The 17,815-nt window shown below is 50.3% G+C and overlaps 1 protein-coding gene and 1 long non-coding RNA gene across 2 annotated transcripts; one reads left to right on the top strand and one right to left on the bottom strand.

The window, feature by feature from the left end:
* Positions 1-3,374: 3,374 nt before the first annotated feature.
* Positions 3,375-4,651, top strand: LOC135575292 (uncharacterized). The gene is made up of 2 exons (XR_010468627.1): positions 3,375-3,976; positions 4,432-4,651. It is a non-coding gene; the product is annotated as an uncharacterized LOC135575292 (long non-coding RNA).
* Positions 4,652-5,240: 589 nt separating this feature from the next.
* Positions 5,241-17,751, bottom strand: LOC102092987 (complexin-4). The gene is made up of 3 exons (XM_005515281.3): positions 15,555-17,751; positions 12,744-12,831; positions 5,241-5,789 (listed from the first exon to the last, which is right to left on the bottom strand). The coding sequence occupies exons 1-3, from the start codon at positions 15,719-15,721 to the stop codon at positions 5,562-5,564; spliced, it is 483 nt and encodes a 160-aa protein (XP_005515338.1). The 5' UTR covers positions 15,722-17,751; the 3' UTR covers positions 5,241-5,561.
* Positions 17,752-17,815: the final 64 nt, after the last annotated feature.

The following is a 17,815-nucleotide window of genomic DNA, read 5'->3' on the forward strand; positions in this document are numbered from 1 at the left end:
CACGAGTGTGCTGGGAGGCCACAGGGCAGGGCATGGCTTCGCGGGAGATCCACAAAATGCTTTTGAGGTAAGGCAGAGAGCCAGATCCTACACCTTACATTGTGCTTGGCTCGGTGGAGGACCTGCCTCCACCATACTCCTTCCTGTAACAAACTCCTTCCTGCCTTTCTCTTTCTGTCACTTGATCACTTTTTACACCAGCACTTGCCAGTTCCTCTTTGGCACCAGCTCTCTTTTGTCCCAGCTGGTTGAGTGACAAACACCGCAACATCTGGAGTGGTTTTCAGCCTGCACTTAGCTTTGAGGATGCTTCCATTTCAAGTCTGAGTGTATGTGAATGAAAAACACCACTGCTGCTGCTTTCAGATATATTAACTAGTCCAATAAAAAAGTATGACCTCTCTCAAGAAATCTTCATTGTTGCTTCCCCCCTGCCCAACAGGATGCATTTTGTGTAGATTTTTCCAGAGGAATCTCTTCAAAACAAAGGCAGTCCTTGCTGCTGCCCACACCGTGAGGTTCATGGTCTGATGTCCCAAGGTTAATTCGCTGTAGGAGCGCTCGCTGTTCTGTCAGCGCCAGGTGAGGTTTGCCTTCGGGAACTGCTTTGGGGTGCGGGAGGCTGGGGCCACAAGAGCTCAGCCATCCCTTGGCAAAGAGGGAGAGGCCAACAGGAGAGACAAGGTTAGTGTGGCTTTTGTGCACAATATGAAAAGCAAGTCAATACCACTGTAGGGGCATTGGAGGGTGCTCAAAGCAATCAGCCAGGGGCCATTGTGTTCCTTTAATCTACATGCGTATTTCCCAAGAACTCTATTAGTGAAGATGAATGAACTGTGCAATGTCCCTAATTTCTTCTAATTTGGAGCTGGGGTTTTATGGCACTCACAACCAGCACAAAACATGCCCGTCCCTCCAGAAGCCCTTGCCAAATTTGGGATTCGGTTTTGCTTGTTGTGGCAAAAAAAGATAGCAAGGTGAGACGCAAAGGAGAAAGCGCTTCAGCTGGACTCTGGGCGGCAGCAAGTGCCATAAAGGGCATTGGGTTCTGGCACGGATGGTGCTGTTAGGGCGCCTGCCAAAATTGTCAAATACAGAGATGACTTACATTTTTTGCTGTTAATCACAATGCAAAACATACAGCAAAAAAACCTTCCACCCCCAAGCAAGGTACACGTCCCACACAGTACAGGAGACCTTCCTCCCTGAGACAGAAGGATCCTTCTCTCCCTCTTTCCTCAGCAGATTATTACAGTTGTGTTTGCCATATGGAAATGCATTTGTCTCAGTAGATTCCTTGTTAAAGGAGAGTGGAGTTTTCGAAAGAGGAAGCAACTCCCTTGGCCACAATCTGTAAAAATGTGGAAAAATGAAACAACAAACCTGTAGCCGAGCAGCCAGCAGCTCCGAGCCCTCAGCTCCAGATCTGTCCCGCCGAGCTCCAGGCACAGCGCGCGGTGCCCTGACGCACACGAGGGCACGGGCGCTGCGCAGGGGGGAATCTAACGGTGCCGGTGATAACCAGGGACTAACGCGGAGAGTTCAGGATGGCAGAGCAAGGTAACCATCTGAACATCTCCCTTTGGGCCTGAGGTGCTGGCTGTTAACTAATACCCTGCTGCCACAGAGTCCCTTGGGACGTGTCACACTAGCATGAAGTTTCAGAAACTGATACTGTGGTACATCACAGCTTTGCAAAGACAGTTTGCCTTTGGAAATTTACAGGGGGAGTCAGGATCAAATCTGAGAATATTCATTATGGGATGAAATAGGTGGGCTTGTTTGCCTTTCCAAAAGACAGTCCCCATTCCATCTCTTTTTAGTTTGTTTTGTTTTTTGCAATGTATTATTACAACAATTACTGCTGAAATTCTGTTTAGAAGCTAACAAACATTGTAAGGATGGACAATCTCTAAAGCACAGCTGTCTGCTATAGCTCCTTCGCATGCATGCATAGTGAAGACAAAATGGGAATAGTTCTGATCCTGTTGGTGCTGTTGAGACATATGTATGGGACATGGTTTCACACAGTGAAATCACCACCATAAAATGCCACAGATTCTTCCTTTCCTCCTGTCTTTGTGTCAAGCTGAAATAATGACTGCCTTGCTGAGCAGACATTGGAAGCTGAAGTGACCCTGCAGGTGGGACGTGGCTCTCCAGGCCGGTGCCGTGCAGCAGGGAGCGCCTCCTGAGAGATCAACAGGCCTCCCAGGGTCAGACAGCAGACCCGCGAGGGGCGAGGGGGACGGGGCTGGGCAAGGAAAAGAGTGGAACGCTGGCCCCGTGGGAGCGCGCACCCTGCTGCAGTTTGCACGCTCCGCATCATCAACAGATTGGTAAAACTTTTTAAAATGGCTCTGCCTTTTTTCTCCCCAGAAGTTCCTAAGTGCGCTGTTTAAGAACCTTCTTGAAAGCACAACGTATGAGAAAACTGCTGCCTCCTCCCATCACTGCATCACTCGTACCCTGAGTCACCTCTCTGCCGAGACTTTCCTTGTGTGCCCCAGGAGAGCCGGTGGCTTTTCCCCACCGCTCAGGGGGTGTTCCGTGGCCTGGCCGCGGCTGCTCGGGGAGCGGGGCGGCACAGGGCTGGTGCCAGGGCTCCCACACGCGGGCTCGCCACGCTCAGCCATCCCTCCGGAGGGAGGGATCGGAGGTTCATGCCGTAAGGCTATATTAATGCAATCCTTCTTTACTTGTTTTCCAATTAGCCTAATTGAATTCGGATTGCTTAAAAGTGGGCACTAGAGACATTTATCTTGATGGGATGATGGCCTTGAGCTCCAGCGATCCTATTAACTGTAAGAACCCAAATCCCAGGTAGGGTCGGTCCAGCAGTAGCTCCCACGTGACCCAACGCTTTAATCTGCTCCTCTCCCATGCAGCACACGCACGCAGACACACAGACATGCACACGTACGTGCACACAGGTGCATGCACACATGCAAGTGCATTCACAAACACACCAGCGCACACGCACACACAGCCTTTCACAGTTCCGGCAGCACTAAGGGAAAGGTTTAGTGCAAGACGCCTTTCCTTTTCCCCAGGAGCTGCAACAGGGTGCTGCCTGGGCCCCCGCCCCAGGGAAGCTCCGCACGGGGCTCTCCCGCGCCGCAGCCCGGCCCTGCGCTGCCCCGCTCAGTCTCCAGCTGCGAAAACGGTGCCTGAGGCAGCTCCCACCCCCCAGCAGCGGCCCGTGCTGCGGATGGGGAGCCAGCCCGCGGCCACCCCCCGGCCCGCAGCCGCCCCCCCAGCCCGCAGCCGCCCCCCCCGGCCCGCGGCCGCCCCCCCGGCCCGCGGCCGCCCCCCCGGCCCGCGGCCACCCCCCCGGCCCCGCAGCCGCCCCCCCGGCCCGCAGCCGCCCCCAGCCACTCCCGGCCCGCAGCCGCCCCCCCGGACCACGCGCCTCTGCCAGCCCTGACACTGTTTTTTGGAATCTCATTAATCACTTGTTTGGTGATTCTGACTGTACTTTCTTCCCTGACCCTTTAAACCGTCAAAACGCTGATCCTGTATGTGCTGACGAATTTAATCAGCTCCTTTAAACCACCAGATGCTTTCAGTAAGATTTTCAGCATGTCCCTGGCACATTTTAATTCAAAGGTCAAAAGCCTTAGGCTTGTTTACTTCGGTGTTGTATAGATAAGACAATTCAGTCTGTAAAGTAACACAACAGTATGCAGACACCTACCAGATTTACACACACACAGAGGGAACGGGATTTATCCTCACAAACCAGTGTTGTAAGCTGAGCTGGCGACTATTGTAACTACTTTACGTAAAGAGCCCACTTCTTTTCCACATAGATGATTAAACTCCGTGGTGACATGTGAGAGAAGGATCCCAAGAGACAGAAATCGGATCAGAAGTCTTGGGGATTTTAGGCAGAGCTGAAGATTCTCTTCTCCGCTACAGAAATGACGCGTTACAAACACAAGAACCACTGACCACCATCTCTGAACAGACCAAGGTACCCTCCGGAAAAAGTGAGCAGGTGGACTGGACCACCTCTCCAGGGGCAGTAACGGTGTTTACAAGACAAGGTTTACGTCACCACATACCGAGGTGTTCTTTCCTGTACCTAATGCCGGGGACACGCACGTGTTTTCTGCAACCCCCAGGATGGGGGGGGAGAGATAAAGAGCGGGGGGGAGGGAAATAGGGGGGGGGGGGGAGGGAAAGAGGCGGGGGGCAGAGAAAGAGAGAGGGGAGGGGAGAGAAAGAGGGCAGGGGGGAGAGAGAAAGAGACAAACTGTACTTAGTGCATTTATTCATTTAAAATGAATATTTTTACTTGATTGGGTGGAGACACAGAGAGAGAGAAAGAGAGACTTACAAACCTGTAGGAAGATGCCACATGCATTCATTTGCAAATTTCATTACAGTCGAGCTCTTGGAGAACTTACCAAATCCTTCATTTTATAGAATACCTGAGTCCCTCGAGAGTAGCGTTGTATACGTCGTCCACGTGCAAGGGCTGTACAGTTTTTGCGTGGGTTATGCTGCATGCTAACTGTACGGCTATGAGACACCGGGGCTCCCAGCGTCGTGTTTGGGGAGCAGAAGGCAGCCGGGCCAACACCTGCTTCGGTTTTCCCCAGAAGAAACTCCAAAAACAGCAATAAAAATCTTGCTTGGTTCTGAATCTCCACCCATTGAACTGGATCGTGCCGGTCCCACAGGCTCAGGTTTAGCCCTAGTGAAAGCCCTGCTTTAGGTGCCCTGCCCCAGCATCATCTTCCAGGCGGGCCAGAATTCCTTGAGCCTTGTCTGCAGCTGGCTCCAAGAGTGAACGTGGTGGGCTCGTTTTCAGCCACACGGGTTATTTGCTGGTACCACAAGCCCGGAATTTGGCACCGGAGCAGCCAGCGGGCTGCTGCTCTCACCTGGGGTGCGAGTGCCCGCGGAAACCAGGGGCCGTGGGCGACGCCGCCCCGAGCAGCCGCGCCGCGCCGCGCACCCCGCCGGGAGCTGCCGAGCCCCGGTGCCTGCCGGCACCCGCTCACCGCTACACGGGAGGACGCTTCTGTCTCGTGCTGTGCAGTTACATGCTTCACCTTTTGCTGTATTCAGTACAGACATGGCCAAAACCACTTTTGCTGAAAAGGCCAACATTTGAACACTGGATTTGTTTCAAAATGTTTGAAACAGATTTTTAAATTAGAAATATAGGTATTTATTTCTGAAAGCAATATGAAATGAGTGGTTACCTATGCTATGCATCAGAAGAACAATTTTGCCTAAAAATACACATTTAATAGCATTTTGATCTCTTTGAAAAATGGAAAAAGGCACATTTTTTCCTCAATATTAGCTTTCTTAAACCTTGCTCCATGGGGAAAAATGTTGTTTAAAAATGAGGTTCAGTTCTGTCGTTGCACTAAGCAGTCACAGCACGTAAATGGACCCCCCGTGGGGTTTTAAAGTCTCTCTCTCTCGGTTCTCTATACTTACACTTAATGCTATAGACCTAAGTGCATTCTTCTGCTCGCTCCTGCTCTGCAGCCCCACTGAGACAAGGCTGAATCTGCCTCCCTTGGGTAGGGGTATCTCTTCTACATCACAGAACATTTCTGCTCAGCAGCCTGTTTCATTTCAGTGAAGGTGGCTTGTGCCTTTTCTTTGATCGCATCCATGTCCATATTCTGGATGTTCTGCAGCTGTCCCAGGATAGAGTCTTTGTCTTCTTCCTCCACCTGATCTTCTGCCACCATCTTCTGAAGGTCTTCTGGCAACCCCACATCATCTCCAGCCATCTGTATTTGATTCTCATCCAATTCACTCTGATACAAAAAGAAAATAAAACAGGTACATGAATTTCTGCTGTCCCAGGATTTACTGATGAGGTTTTTGTTTGTTTGTTTTAGGGAGCAGCAAAACATAGGCACAGATTTTTCGGTCAAAGTTCTTAGATGTAATGCAGTGGCTTAACCAGCCCCCATTTTCGTGCTTAGAGTTTTCGGTGTCAATTACCTTTCTTTAAGGGTTTCAGCAGTGTCAGAGCTGAGGCCCTCAGTGTCACTGGCCGTTTTAGAAGTGTTTGCCATACGGGTTCGCTGTGGAACATGCTCATGCTGCAGGAAGTCCACTACAAGTTGCTTGTATCCACAACGCACTGCCCAGGCTGCCATCTGTTCTGTGGTTCGGTTGATGAAGCAACAGCTTTAGAAAACCCGTGTGGCTACCATTCCCCTATTAATTCGGTGGTGGGTATCTTCCGATATCAGCACTAAGTGGAAGCCTTCCTGAAGAAACATGCATTAAACTTAGGAAATAACGACTAGGAAAAAAATGTCTCCATCTTTCCCAGACCACGTCTGAACTACATCTAGGTCTCTGGCTGCCATCTCCGAGCTGTGACAAGTGCAGGGGCTGCCGGGCACACCCCAGAGCAGCGCTGGTACGTGGGTGACAGGAGGACTTGACAACAGAGGAGAGGATGGAGGTGGGTGTGAGTCTCAGAAAGCAAAAGGAGAGCGAACTGGATAAGCAATTAAAACAGCTGAGATGAGGGAAGCGCTACACACACTTGCTTCCTGCCTGCCTGCTGAAACGCTCTATCGCTGGGGCCATGTCGATTTCTCAAACAATGGTGATTTTGTTCACATCTTCTGATGGATCCAGAGCTCAGAAGAACAGGATATTTTGACACAGTTCACACATCAAAGATAAGCATTAATGCCTCATTACATCTCCAAAATGAAGCATGACAGCAGCAAAGGCCTGATATGAATAAGCAGCACTGCTGTCAGCAGGAGGTGCTTTTGAGAGTGAGAGGGGTTCGTATGAATGAACGCATGCAAAAATGAATGGAAGGACGTATATGAGCAATGTTCGTGCAGTTTCAGGCCTCAGCAAGAACGGGCAGACTGGGAGGTTTGACTGCATAGCCACTATTTACCGCTACATGTATTTGCACAGGTTTATGTTTCCAATAACTGCACTTCCCTTTAACCCAATTTCTCCCCATATCTCCTATGAACATATGGAGAGGTGTATCCCAATTTTCACTACGTGGCTGAAATGGGTGAAGACCTCTCTTAAGCCCTTTGGGTAAGGGCTGCTGATAGCAGATCTGTGGGAGACAGAAAAAACGTGTGAAGTTTTCCATCAGCAGGTGCTGGTTATTGGAGGAGTGAGCCCTTCTGAAACTCTCCTGAGTAGCAGTAGAGGATGATAAAAAAAGATACAGGGTTAATTACTGAAAAAATCTCCCTAAGCTGACAATCACACATCATCTTTTCTTTAGAATTATTTATAATTTAAGACATCATCACTGCATACTACCGTATATTATGTGAAGAGGTGCCTATACAGTTCACAGAAAGGCCACTTTGGCAACGTGAACAGTTGTTCGGCACGTTCTTGCACCGAAGCCTCCTGCCTTACTGAAGTCCGAGATGTGACGCACAACACGGTTTGGGGATTCCGAGTGTTCTCTGACCACGGAAGAGCACATTCGGGTGTAGTCTAAAGCCATACAGTTCTGCCCAAGTCACCTGCCCCTACACATTTGGCATTTAGCCTGACCTTGAACAGGGTAGGGTCACCCAACAGCAAGCCAGGAAGCACATAAGAAATAAGTTAAAGCTTGTTTTCTCACAAGGAGACCCCCGAGGATTTCCCCACAGGGCGTTCTTAAAGTCAGGTCATGCTGCACAGCGAGCCTGCAGCCCCAGGCACTCAGCTCCGAGAGCCGGGACCACCGGGGCGCTGCGAACGCGCTGTGCCCGCCAGCCCGCGGCGGCAGCTGGCCACGGGAGCACAGCGGGGTGTGCCGAGCCCTGCTGCCCCAGCACGGACTGTGCAGGGGCTGCTGCCTGCCCCAGGCCACGCAGGGTTCTGACAGTAACAGCGGCATCGCCCTGCTCCAGAGAACTCTGAGCCTGGACTGCAGAGAGCCCCAAAACAGGCAGACCTCACGGGCAGGACAGCTGGGGCCGTGGGCTTTACAAACTCATACAGAAAGCGCCTCAAGACCCTGGCAAACCTGCACCCGACTGGATGGCCTGTCTCCTGCTGACTTTAATCTTTAGATTCCAGGTCTCTGCAAGCATTCAGCCACCCTTTTAGGATCTCTGAGAACACAAACCCAACATCTATTCTAGTAAATTAAATATGCCTGGCACTGGTCTCTTGCCCGAAGGCCAGCTGGCCTGGAACAACCCACTGCGAGGCTGTTGAACCCTCTCGCCCTCCCAAACAGGGTGGTCCCATCTAACTGCCTGTTGGGAATGCCTGTCCTAACTCCAAACGGGCCCTGGGAACGGCTTGAGAGAGTGCCCAGGCCAAAACTGGGTCAGACGCTATCCTGACCATTCAACAGCACAGGCAAGAGCGTCCTAGTGCCGGGTAATATTCTTTGACCCTGATAATGCACCTGAGGTAGCCAGGCTCAGATCCATTCTGTTACAGGTGCAATATAATAGAGTTCTTTACACATATGACACACAGGTGTAAGCAGAAAACAGTCAGTCTAAACACCTGTTAATATGAAGGCTGTTTGTAAACAAAAGATCAAAGCTCAGACTAATCCATAGGAGAGCCAAACTTTTTGAGCATCACCCTGTCACGTACCGCTTTCCTCATGTCTAACTTACCCTGTCATAAAATTTACCTGTGCACAGAGACCGTCAGGTAGGGGAATCCAGACCTGACCCTGTGATTCACCACCTATAATGTGCCAGTTACACACAAAATCAGGGCTCACTTCACATCAACCTGCAAGTGGGATTTTTGGTAAGCAGTAGGGCAGCCTCATGCTGGGCTATGCCGTCCAAGGGCTGCGGGTGACTCACGAGTTGGTACGAGGAGCCACCGGTTGGAAACACCGGCCTTCCCCCCCGAACACCCTCTCGTGCCCTCCCTGCACAGGGAACACGCGTGGGAGCTGCCTGGCACCCCGGCTGTCAGGGTCCCACGTGCCCCACCACGTCATTGCCCAAACTGCGTTGCCCCTGTGCCCCAAAACCCCATTTTGGCTCAGCCTCCTGGCATCCACTTTGTGACTCCATCTTTGCACAGTGGGTCCACAGATGTTTCACTCTGGCCTATTAAGAAAGCATTTAGATCAGCAAAATAATTCTTCAAGCTCAGGAAAGACTTGCTTTCAGCTACTCATCTGAAGCCTGCACGCACTGAAGAGCTTCTCCTGAGACAAGTTTCTCTTTCTGCCCGGCCAACACGCATCCCCCGCAGCACAGCTAGAGCTTATGTAACGGCTGCAGACAAGTAAAAAACCTTTAATTCTGGAATAGTGCTATTCATTCAGTCAAGTCTTAACAGCATCGCCATCACAGAACGACAGAGCAAGAGCTGAGATTACATGACTACGTCTCACCATGAAAGGGATAAGCTTTCCCTTTTAACGTCTTTAGCAGCACTCGTTGTTGAAAAGACACCCAATTGCATCTGAGTACTCTTCCCATCTAAACACCGGTGAACAACAAACATCCTGCAGCTCCGTCACCGAGAACCTTGCCGAGCAGTGCCCACGGAAGTGCTTTGCCTGGGCAAAGGGGCCCACCTGTGCGGAGCAGATGCAGTCCCTTCCCGAGGTGCCGGAAATTCACACATCATGAGACAACCCCAACTCTTGGACAGAAGAACAGCGCTAAAGTGACAGTACTCTGACGGGCAGCAGTGGCATTCGAGGTGACACAGCGTGCAGATCAGTGGGGCGAGGCTGCCGCGCCGCAGATGAGGTCTGTGGACAGGTCGGGTGGGCCTGTGGTCACATAGATGTTCCTCCTGCATCACACGCATCATCTCCCCAAGACCCTGTGTTTAGACCTTGCGGCAGTTAATTGATTACTGTATCCCAGTTCAGAAAAAAAGGCAGCAGGTGAATAAAGGGTTTGGTGTAGTTTTTTAAAATTAAAATATGTATGTATCTATACACTTTTTAAAAAATGATTTGTATGAAGGCGATGTATTGAATACTCCAAAAGTGAAAAAGTTGTCCGTAGATGAAAGGTCTCATGGCTAAAAACATCTTCCTGATGGCAAACTGAAGTTGACAATTCTGTTAATAGGATTAGGTTCATTAAGGGGCTGCTTTCTCTTACAAATCTAGCCCAGATAGCACGGAGCTTTAGATTTAGCACTGAAAAGGGGGCCCTGTGTAGTCCTGAGTTTCAGGCTTTCATTTACAATGCGTGCTAGTGATTGGTACTGGTAACATTCAGAGTTTCTATCCCATACTGGGCTACCTTAAATTACTTTCAGTTCTGAAAATAGTTAATGCATTATCACAGCTCCGAGAGCATTTTGCTGCCATGATGTTGTATCATAGAGTTGAAATTTTTTCAGGGACACATAGCATGCACGTCTTGATTTAATTTTCTTCCTAATATAACAGATGGTTTCATAAGGGCTGATGAAAAGAAAGCAGACCTTAAACCAATAAATGCTATATAGGTAGACACAAATGCGGAAAAGCATATCCTACAAAAGTTACTCGCAACCACGGCAAATCAGCTCCTGTCCTGCCTTGGAACAAGCGTTCTGCTGTCACTGCTGACGTTTGGCCCCAAGGAGCACCTGGTGCGTATCAGTGCTGGAGATGGGCAGGTGTCCATCGTGTGGGTCAGCCAGGGTGCCCGCGGAGACCCAGCCGCCGCAGGCGGGAGAGTTCCGGTCCCAGACACCCGCCCCAGCGCGGAGCCGGGCGCCTTTGAGCGAGCCCTGTCGGCACGCGGAGCCGGGCCTGGCAGCGCGGTGGGGCTGGCTCAGCACCCGCCTCCAAAAGGAAAACAAAGCCTCGTGATATTTTACTGCTCAGCTGCTAATTAAAATGCCGGTGTTTAGAGATTTAGGCCTGCAATCCAATCAACCACTTAAAATCTTGTACTTCATTTTTTTGCATAATTAATCTTTCTGTAATTAAACCTGCCCTCAGGATGTGTTTTCCTCTTTCTTGCCTCTATGCTGAGCACCCGTGGCCCAGAACAAACGGCATATTGCAACTGGCAAATCCAGAAGAGCACAGTGGACAATCCGCCCTTGCTCCTTCTGCCCCTATATACGACACTGGTCACGCACAGCGCTCAGGCATACCCGTGTTTCTCCAGGCGTCTCCCTTTCTCTTCCAGACGGATGTTCTGTCTGGAGGGAACTGGAAGACGTGGTACCTCTCTCTCGTCCTCTTGACGCCAGGCTGTGTCTGTGAGTGCCCGCAGTCCCCCAGCACGCGCACCGCAGCGCGGACACCCGCCGTGCAGCGCGGCGGCTCCGGGGGCCGCGCCCGGCCCAGCAGCGCTCGCGGACCACCGCAGCGCCCGCACGGTGCCAACACGCGTCTCCGCGGAGGGACCTGCGGCCAGAACAGCAACACCTCCAGGGAGCGAGAAACAGACCAAACTCGTGTACAGGCGCGTGACCTTGACAGCCGTCTGCGAAAGACCCACAGGCTACAATACTTCAATTTAAAGGGGTGATTTGAATGAGAAGCTATAGGTGTAGCAATATGCCTTCGTTTTGAGGATGACAAACTCTGCCTTCAGATAATTTTAAAAGTTAAATGTCCTTACAGAGAGTTTGTTAATCTGAAATTAGTTGTTATACAGAGCTGTATTCACTTCAAATTCGCTTACAAAAGCTTTATTCAACACTGACACATTGGGAGGGCACATAAAAGTAGCCTAATTGAGGTTTCTCCACAGCATTTTTTCCCTTTCTTGCCAGCACGGGCCTGTCTCAGAACATTCTGCCACACTTCAAGACAGCACTTCTTTTCCTTGGAAAGTCACTTAGCAAGGTTTTGGTTGCAAAAACAGATTTTCAAAGTTAGAGAACAATAAATGTTTCATCCCTTATCAGGAATGAGGCCTGCGTGGTGAAATACAGATGGAACGATTTTATCTAAGTCACAAGGTTCATCCAAATTGTAACGTGCCTTTAGGGTTCAAGCAAACGATTAGGAGTGGTGCAGTATTATGAATATGGCACTAGAGGGCTTTTGGCTACTCGGGGTTAGAAACAGCAAACTAACACTGTAGAAAAAATATAGAATCACAGAAGCATTTCGTCTGGAAAAGACCCTCAGGATCATCGAGTCCAACCATAACCTAAGTCAGGAACTGAACCATGTCCCCAAGAATCTCATCTATGTGCCTTTTAAACACCTGCAGAGACTGTGACTCCACCACTGCCCCGGGCAGCCTGTATGACTTACAATTTGTGTTTATATTATATAATCCCTTTTTGAACCTAGGCGACTTTGTTAACTTTAAATTGCTCGATCGCTGGTCCTTTTCTTCTGGCATTTCTGATGTTTCAGTGGGAAGTTCTTTAAGCAGCTCAGCACAGACACCTGCAAGTATTTCAGTACTTAGTTGTCCTTACCACAGAAAACGCACAAGCGTCCTACTCTATCGCTCGCGGGTTCTGCGATAGGTTTTAACACTTCTCAGCCACACGTGCCCTTGCTCCCAGGTCGTGCCAGGACGGGCTCTGCGGAGCTCACGGGCAGCCCCACCAGCCCGGCGTCCCCACCGCTCTGCACACAAAAGTCACCGTGGGTCCCCTCCACCTCGGGACATTCTGTGAGCAGAGAAAAAAGGGTCTAAAAGCAGCAGCCAGCAGGGAAAACCGCGGCTCCGGCCTCCTCCATTTCCGTACTGAGCCGCAGCGGGGACCCCGCTGATGAAGGCGATTTGCCGTTTTCAGAACGTCGGTAGTCAGTCTGTTCCAAAATTGGGCACGTAGCTAGATGAGATCAGGAACGCCAGGCTTACCTTAGGGAGTCTGTACTTTTCTCTCAGATGAACCCTCAGACAGGCTCGCTCTGCTTTTTTCTGTGCAAATGCCGCATCTCTTTCCATTCTGGAAATCAGAAAAAAAAAACATACAAGAGGCTAATAAAATACGGTCTTTTATACTGAACCAGTTGCTCCGCTGCAAAACGTTACATGCGGGAGTTATTCCCAAGGGCACAAAAGCAGCGAAATCAATAAAGTGATGCTAACAGGCCAGACTTGTGCACCCTGAGCGTGTTCTCAGAACAGTTCCCTTGAGCCCTGTGAAGAGTGAACGAAAAGGCAATACTGCTTGTCTGGAGTTTGTACCTGTACTAACTGTTATTGCTCACTGTAACAACGAATAATTCCGATGAGCAGAACAGAAAAGTTACACTTATTCCTTGGTTATTGCACGGGGGCACTTACGGACACGCGGCTGCCTGCCCGTGCCCCTGTTCTACAAACAGGGCATTGTTACGGGTAGAACGCACACAATGGCAGAACGGTCCTTCTGGCTCAGACCAGAAGTTCGCTTACCCTGGAGTCCCAGCTCCAACAGTGGTGGATGCTGAGAGGAATTTAAGAGGATAAGCATCCCGTATCAAAACTGCTCAGCTTCCAAAAGTCAGCGGTGTGAAGTACTAGAGCAGGAAACAGGCTCCACATCATTGTCTTTAATAGGCCTGGACGGTCTCTGTCACCTCTGACTCTTCCTAGACTCGTCTGCATTCATTTATTGTTTCAGAACATCCTACAGCGATGAATTCCACAGCTTCCCTCTGTGGAAAGGTACTTCTTTTATCTGTGATTTTATGAAATGCTTTCATTAGGTTGAAGAACAACTCAGCACATTTTTTGGTTAGATTACTTGCACTGTCACAGAAATTCTATGGCAAAATTTATTTTGTTCCAGTACAGGTATTTTGTTACATAAAAGCTACTTGTAGGATGAAATGCTGCTTTTCCTCTGCTTCCACAAATGAGCTTTTGGTCTCTCTCTCAGAAAAGTCCACCTGAACTGGAAGCCATCAGCGCACCTTCCGTGTGCTCCCCAAGGCGGCTGCCCTGCTGCCCTCGCCGAGCAGCTGGCGCGGGGCCGTGTTCGCCAGCGCGGCGACGTCCCAGCACGTCCCTTCAGGCGTCCGCTGGGGCTGGAGAGCATTTCCTGCTCAGGTGCATTTGAGCTTTTCGCCTGTCCTGCCATCACGGGAACACCTCGCAAAACTCACTCAGCTGATCTGCCACCATTGCCCGGGCCCTGGCACCTGTCCTAACCTGACACCTTTTTGCTCTGGAGGATCTAATTATCCTGTGGAACACGAAGCAGGTACCAGAGTGGCTGCGTGGCCGCCAGGAGCCTGCGACGTGCAGCACGAACCGGGGCTCCCCTCCTGTGGCGCTGGGAGCAAACTGTACGCGACCGTGCTGGAAACTGCCAGCACAAGCCACCCGTTTCTTTCTGCTGGTTCTCAGGGAAACGTATAATACGCAATCTGTGCATTTTTGTCTGTTTAATTGCCAAAGCAATCCCAAGCCTGAGAAGAACCCAGGGCCGGGGTGGCCACGCGAAGGCCCGGCCGCCCGCGCGCGCCCCCGCCAGCCCCTGCAGCCTCCCCGGCAGCGCGGAGCCCGGCAGCGCGGAGCCCGGCAGCGCGGCGCCCGGCAGCCCCGCGGCGCCCGAGGGGGCTGAGGGGGTGACGCGCCCGCTGACCGCGCCGGCCCCAGCTCTCTCCTCTTCGAACGTTCCGATCGCAGCTGCAGACCGTGCTCCCGGAAGCGCGCCCGCACCGCCTCAGCGCGCGTCGCGGGCACACGGCACGCTTGAAACATCACGGAAATCGTTGTCTCACAAGCTTTTTCCCTGTCCCGGGAGCCCCATTTTGCTGCTCAGCCTCAATAAAGCATCTTCCTGCCGGCAGGCAGCTACTGCTCTTTCAAATAGCCTTTCACAAAATGAGTAGCAAAGAGTCTGTATTTTATTCCAAACAAAATGATACCTATTTAAAATTTTGTGACAGAAATGGCCACTGCTAAATACAGACCTGGATACCTCAAATTCCACTAGTCATTAACCTTTCACCTATAATCATCTTACATGACGGATTTACACAACCATTATGTAATTGACCATTAGATGAACAGATGCATTCGAGATTTAAAAGTCAATTGTTTTCTTTATAATTATGCATTATTTGAACTCCTACACGTTAAGGTCTTTATTTTAACTCCGGTTTGATACTTAAACACAGCAAGCGGTAAACATTATAACTACAAACAAAATAAAATTGAGATTTAATCAGTTGAAAAGTTCTGCTTTTTTTAGTAGATTTTAGAAAAATACTGAAAATGTGGCTAAAAAATAATACTCTTAAAACTCATTAGTTTTTCATGTCTGCCATAATAAACGTGGACAAACAAAAGATTGTGTCTTGAAAGCGTACCTGACGGGGGTTCACAGGACAGCAAATCACACACGCTTTACAATTAACTCCTGCACTATAGAGAGCTCTGTACCTACGGAAAAATCTGACAGGTAAAGGACCGTCAAGGAGGAACAAATCCAGGACACCGAGGTGCGGAGACAGCAGGAAAGTGTGGGGGAAAGTCACAGATGGGGGAGGAAGGGGAACGCAACATTTTGTAAATCCAAATCGGTGAACTTTTATTTTGCAAAGTCTCTTTAGCAAAGATCCACCTGCTTTAGAAAGGGAAGAGAGCTGAAAGTTTGACGTTTTCTTGGGTTACCTTTATCTGCACAGAGTTATCGAGAATCAGCCCCATACTGACAACAAGGGAACAGGTACTCACTTCTCCTCAACCATCTGCTTCTGATACTCCTCATACTCCTCTCTGGTCATCCCCGCGGCCGCGGCTGGGTCGGAAGGAGCGCTTTCTTCTTTGCTTTCTTCCCCTCCACCTCCGAGTCCCAAGTTCTTTACCTGGTTGCTCAACATGGTTTTCATTAGAAAGGCCATCTTCAGGAGGAAGGAGCTAGGAGCAAACAGCTACGAGAACGCAAAACCACACCGAGAACGTTTCCAAACCAACAACTGTAGGCAAGAGAATTTCTACAGCCACACCAGCTCCTCAAGGGCACAATGCTAGTGAAACGTGAATGCCAAAACCAGTTTGTCAGCCATAATCTGGATTAAAGAGCGAACTCCTTAATATCTGGAGGCAGATGGTTCAGATTACTAAAAAAAAAATCATTAGATGCAGCTACCTACTTTTTATATTAATGCCTTAAGCTAATTTTACACACACAATTATAATGTGCAATAGCACTTTGACGTCTTCAGTCGTGAGCCTCTCACTTCCAGAGAGATGGAAACACTCCCTGGAGCACAACAGATCTGAGCTCAAACGCCCGTTGATTAAATGGCCATAGTAAAATCATACAATTCGGGCTACTGAGCAGAAGACTCTCACGGATTTACAGTCAAATGAGATTTGAAAACAAATTCTTCGGTAAGCAAAAAGCCCAATCCTTTTTATCCGTTAGTATCTTATCAGATTGGACAGAAATACATTGATTTTTCTTCATCTGCTTCTCACAGGGTTGGTTTGCCTCTGAACTCTCTTTTTCCAAGAGGCAGTCACGAGAAGCCAACGCCATCGTGCTGCTTGCCGCGGTTGGCCGCAGCTCCTCCCGGCTGTCCCGCCTGCACAGGACGGCCCGGACGGCTGGGGCTGCTCGCGTGCCGCGGCTCGTGCGGCTCCTCAGCTCTCACACCTGCGCTCGCACCGCCGGCCTCTCCACGCCTGCTTAGGCGCGGATCTGCAGCCTCTGCTGCCTGGATCACAGGCTATTTTGGGAAAGATCATCTGATAGGTCTCAAAAGTTCATGATTTTGGGTTTTGAGCATTTGTTCTAGTATGACTGACTGCACATGCCTTAATGAAACACTCTGTAATTTTGATTATCTAAATGGTGCTCCCAGCACTCCGATAATTTCACTGAGAGATGGGAGGATTCCAGTTTGCCTAATGCCTTAATCTGTATTAGAGTCTTTCTAATTAAAGCAGACCTGTCACTATTTAAAAAACAACAACAAAACAACCCACGGTATTATGTAATCCTGGATTATTTGTGATTAAACAAGAAAATTTGCGTTTCTTATTGAAATATAGTAACACTCAGAAGCACAAACTCCGAATCGCAAAACCACTTTGATATACTATGGATACCTGTGACGTGTTTTGCTTAAATCAAAACTGATCTTTACAATCGCCGTGCTCTTCCGGAACTGCCCAGAAGCTGCCAGAACTGGGGAGGAGGACCAGCCTTGCACACCTGGCCGGCCGCGAGCCCGGCCACCAGGACCGCGAGCCCGGCCAGCAGGACCGCGAGCCCGGCCAGCAGGACCGCGAGCCCGGCCAGCAGGACCGCGAGCCCGGCCAGCAGGACCGCGAGCCCGGCCACCGGGACCGCGGCGCCTCCCCACACGGCTCGAAGAGCTGAGACCACGATGTCAGAGAGCTGGTCCCAGTTTCAACAGCGAATGCTAAACTTGAGCGTGCACTACTCTGAAGTTCAATGCATAAGATTCTAAGCTGTTATCTGGCAAAGTTTAACAAATATAAATCCAGCATTAAGTTTATACATAAGGTACTGCTGCTCCTACCTCAGAGCCGGTTCCAAGCGGGCCCGGCAGCCTGGCTGGGGAACGAGTGAGGGAATCCCTGACCGGACAGACACACGGCACAGGACAGAACGTAAGACACCGCACCCCGCACGCCAGGGACACGCTGACTGGCTGCCAGGGGACGCACGTTGTGTCCCAGCAAACAGGAGCGGAGCGCCCAGGTGACGGCGGTTTGGGGAACCTGGAAAAGCACTTCAGAGATACAGGCAATTTCAGCGCCAAAAAATCAGGTACATTGTACGCTCAAAGCAGCCAGCACGCAACTCTGCGTGCCGCTAAGAGACCCGGGAGTTGACACACTACTGCAGGCCTGACCGCCAGTGCCCGATACTCAAGGCAAGTCTGACAACACAAGCTCTTGAGCCCACGTCTTGCTCTCCGGTTAGAGTGGCTCTTGCGCAGACTGCGCACTGTGACCCGCCA

Source organism: Columba livia, chromosome W (genome assembly GCF_036013475.1).
Source record: "Columba livia isolate bColLiv1 breed racing homer chromosome W, bColLiv1.pat.W.v2, whole genome shotgun sequence".
Taxonomy (NCBI): Eukaryota; Metazoa; Chordata; class Aves; order Columbiformes; family Columbidae; genus Columba; species Columba livia.

What these genes read in the sequence shown, in the direction of transcription:
- LOC102092987 (XM_005515281.3), bottom strand. Translation starts at nt 15,721, where the DNA reads ATGGCCTTTCTAATGAAAACCATGTTGAGCAACCAGGTAAAGAACTTG. An exon ending in AAGCAGATGGTTGAGGAGAA is followed by an intron (nt 12,832 to 15,554) that starts GTGAGTACCTGT and finishes TCTGATTTCCAG; the next exon opens with AATGGAAAGAGATGCGGCAT. An exon ending in AAAAGTACAGACTCCCTAAG is followed by an intron (nt 5,790 to 12,743) that starts GTAAGCCTGGCG and finishes TTTTTGTATCAG; the next exon opens with AGTGAATTGGATGAGAATCA.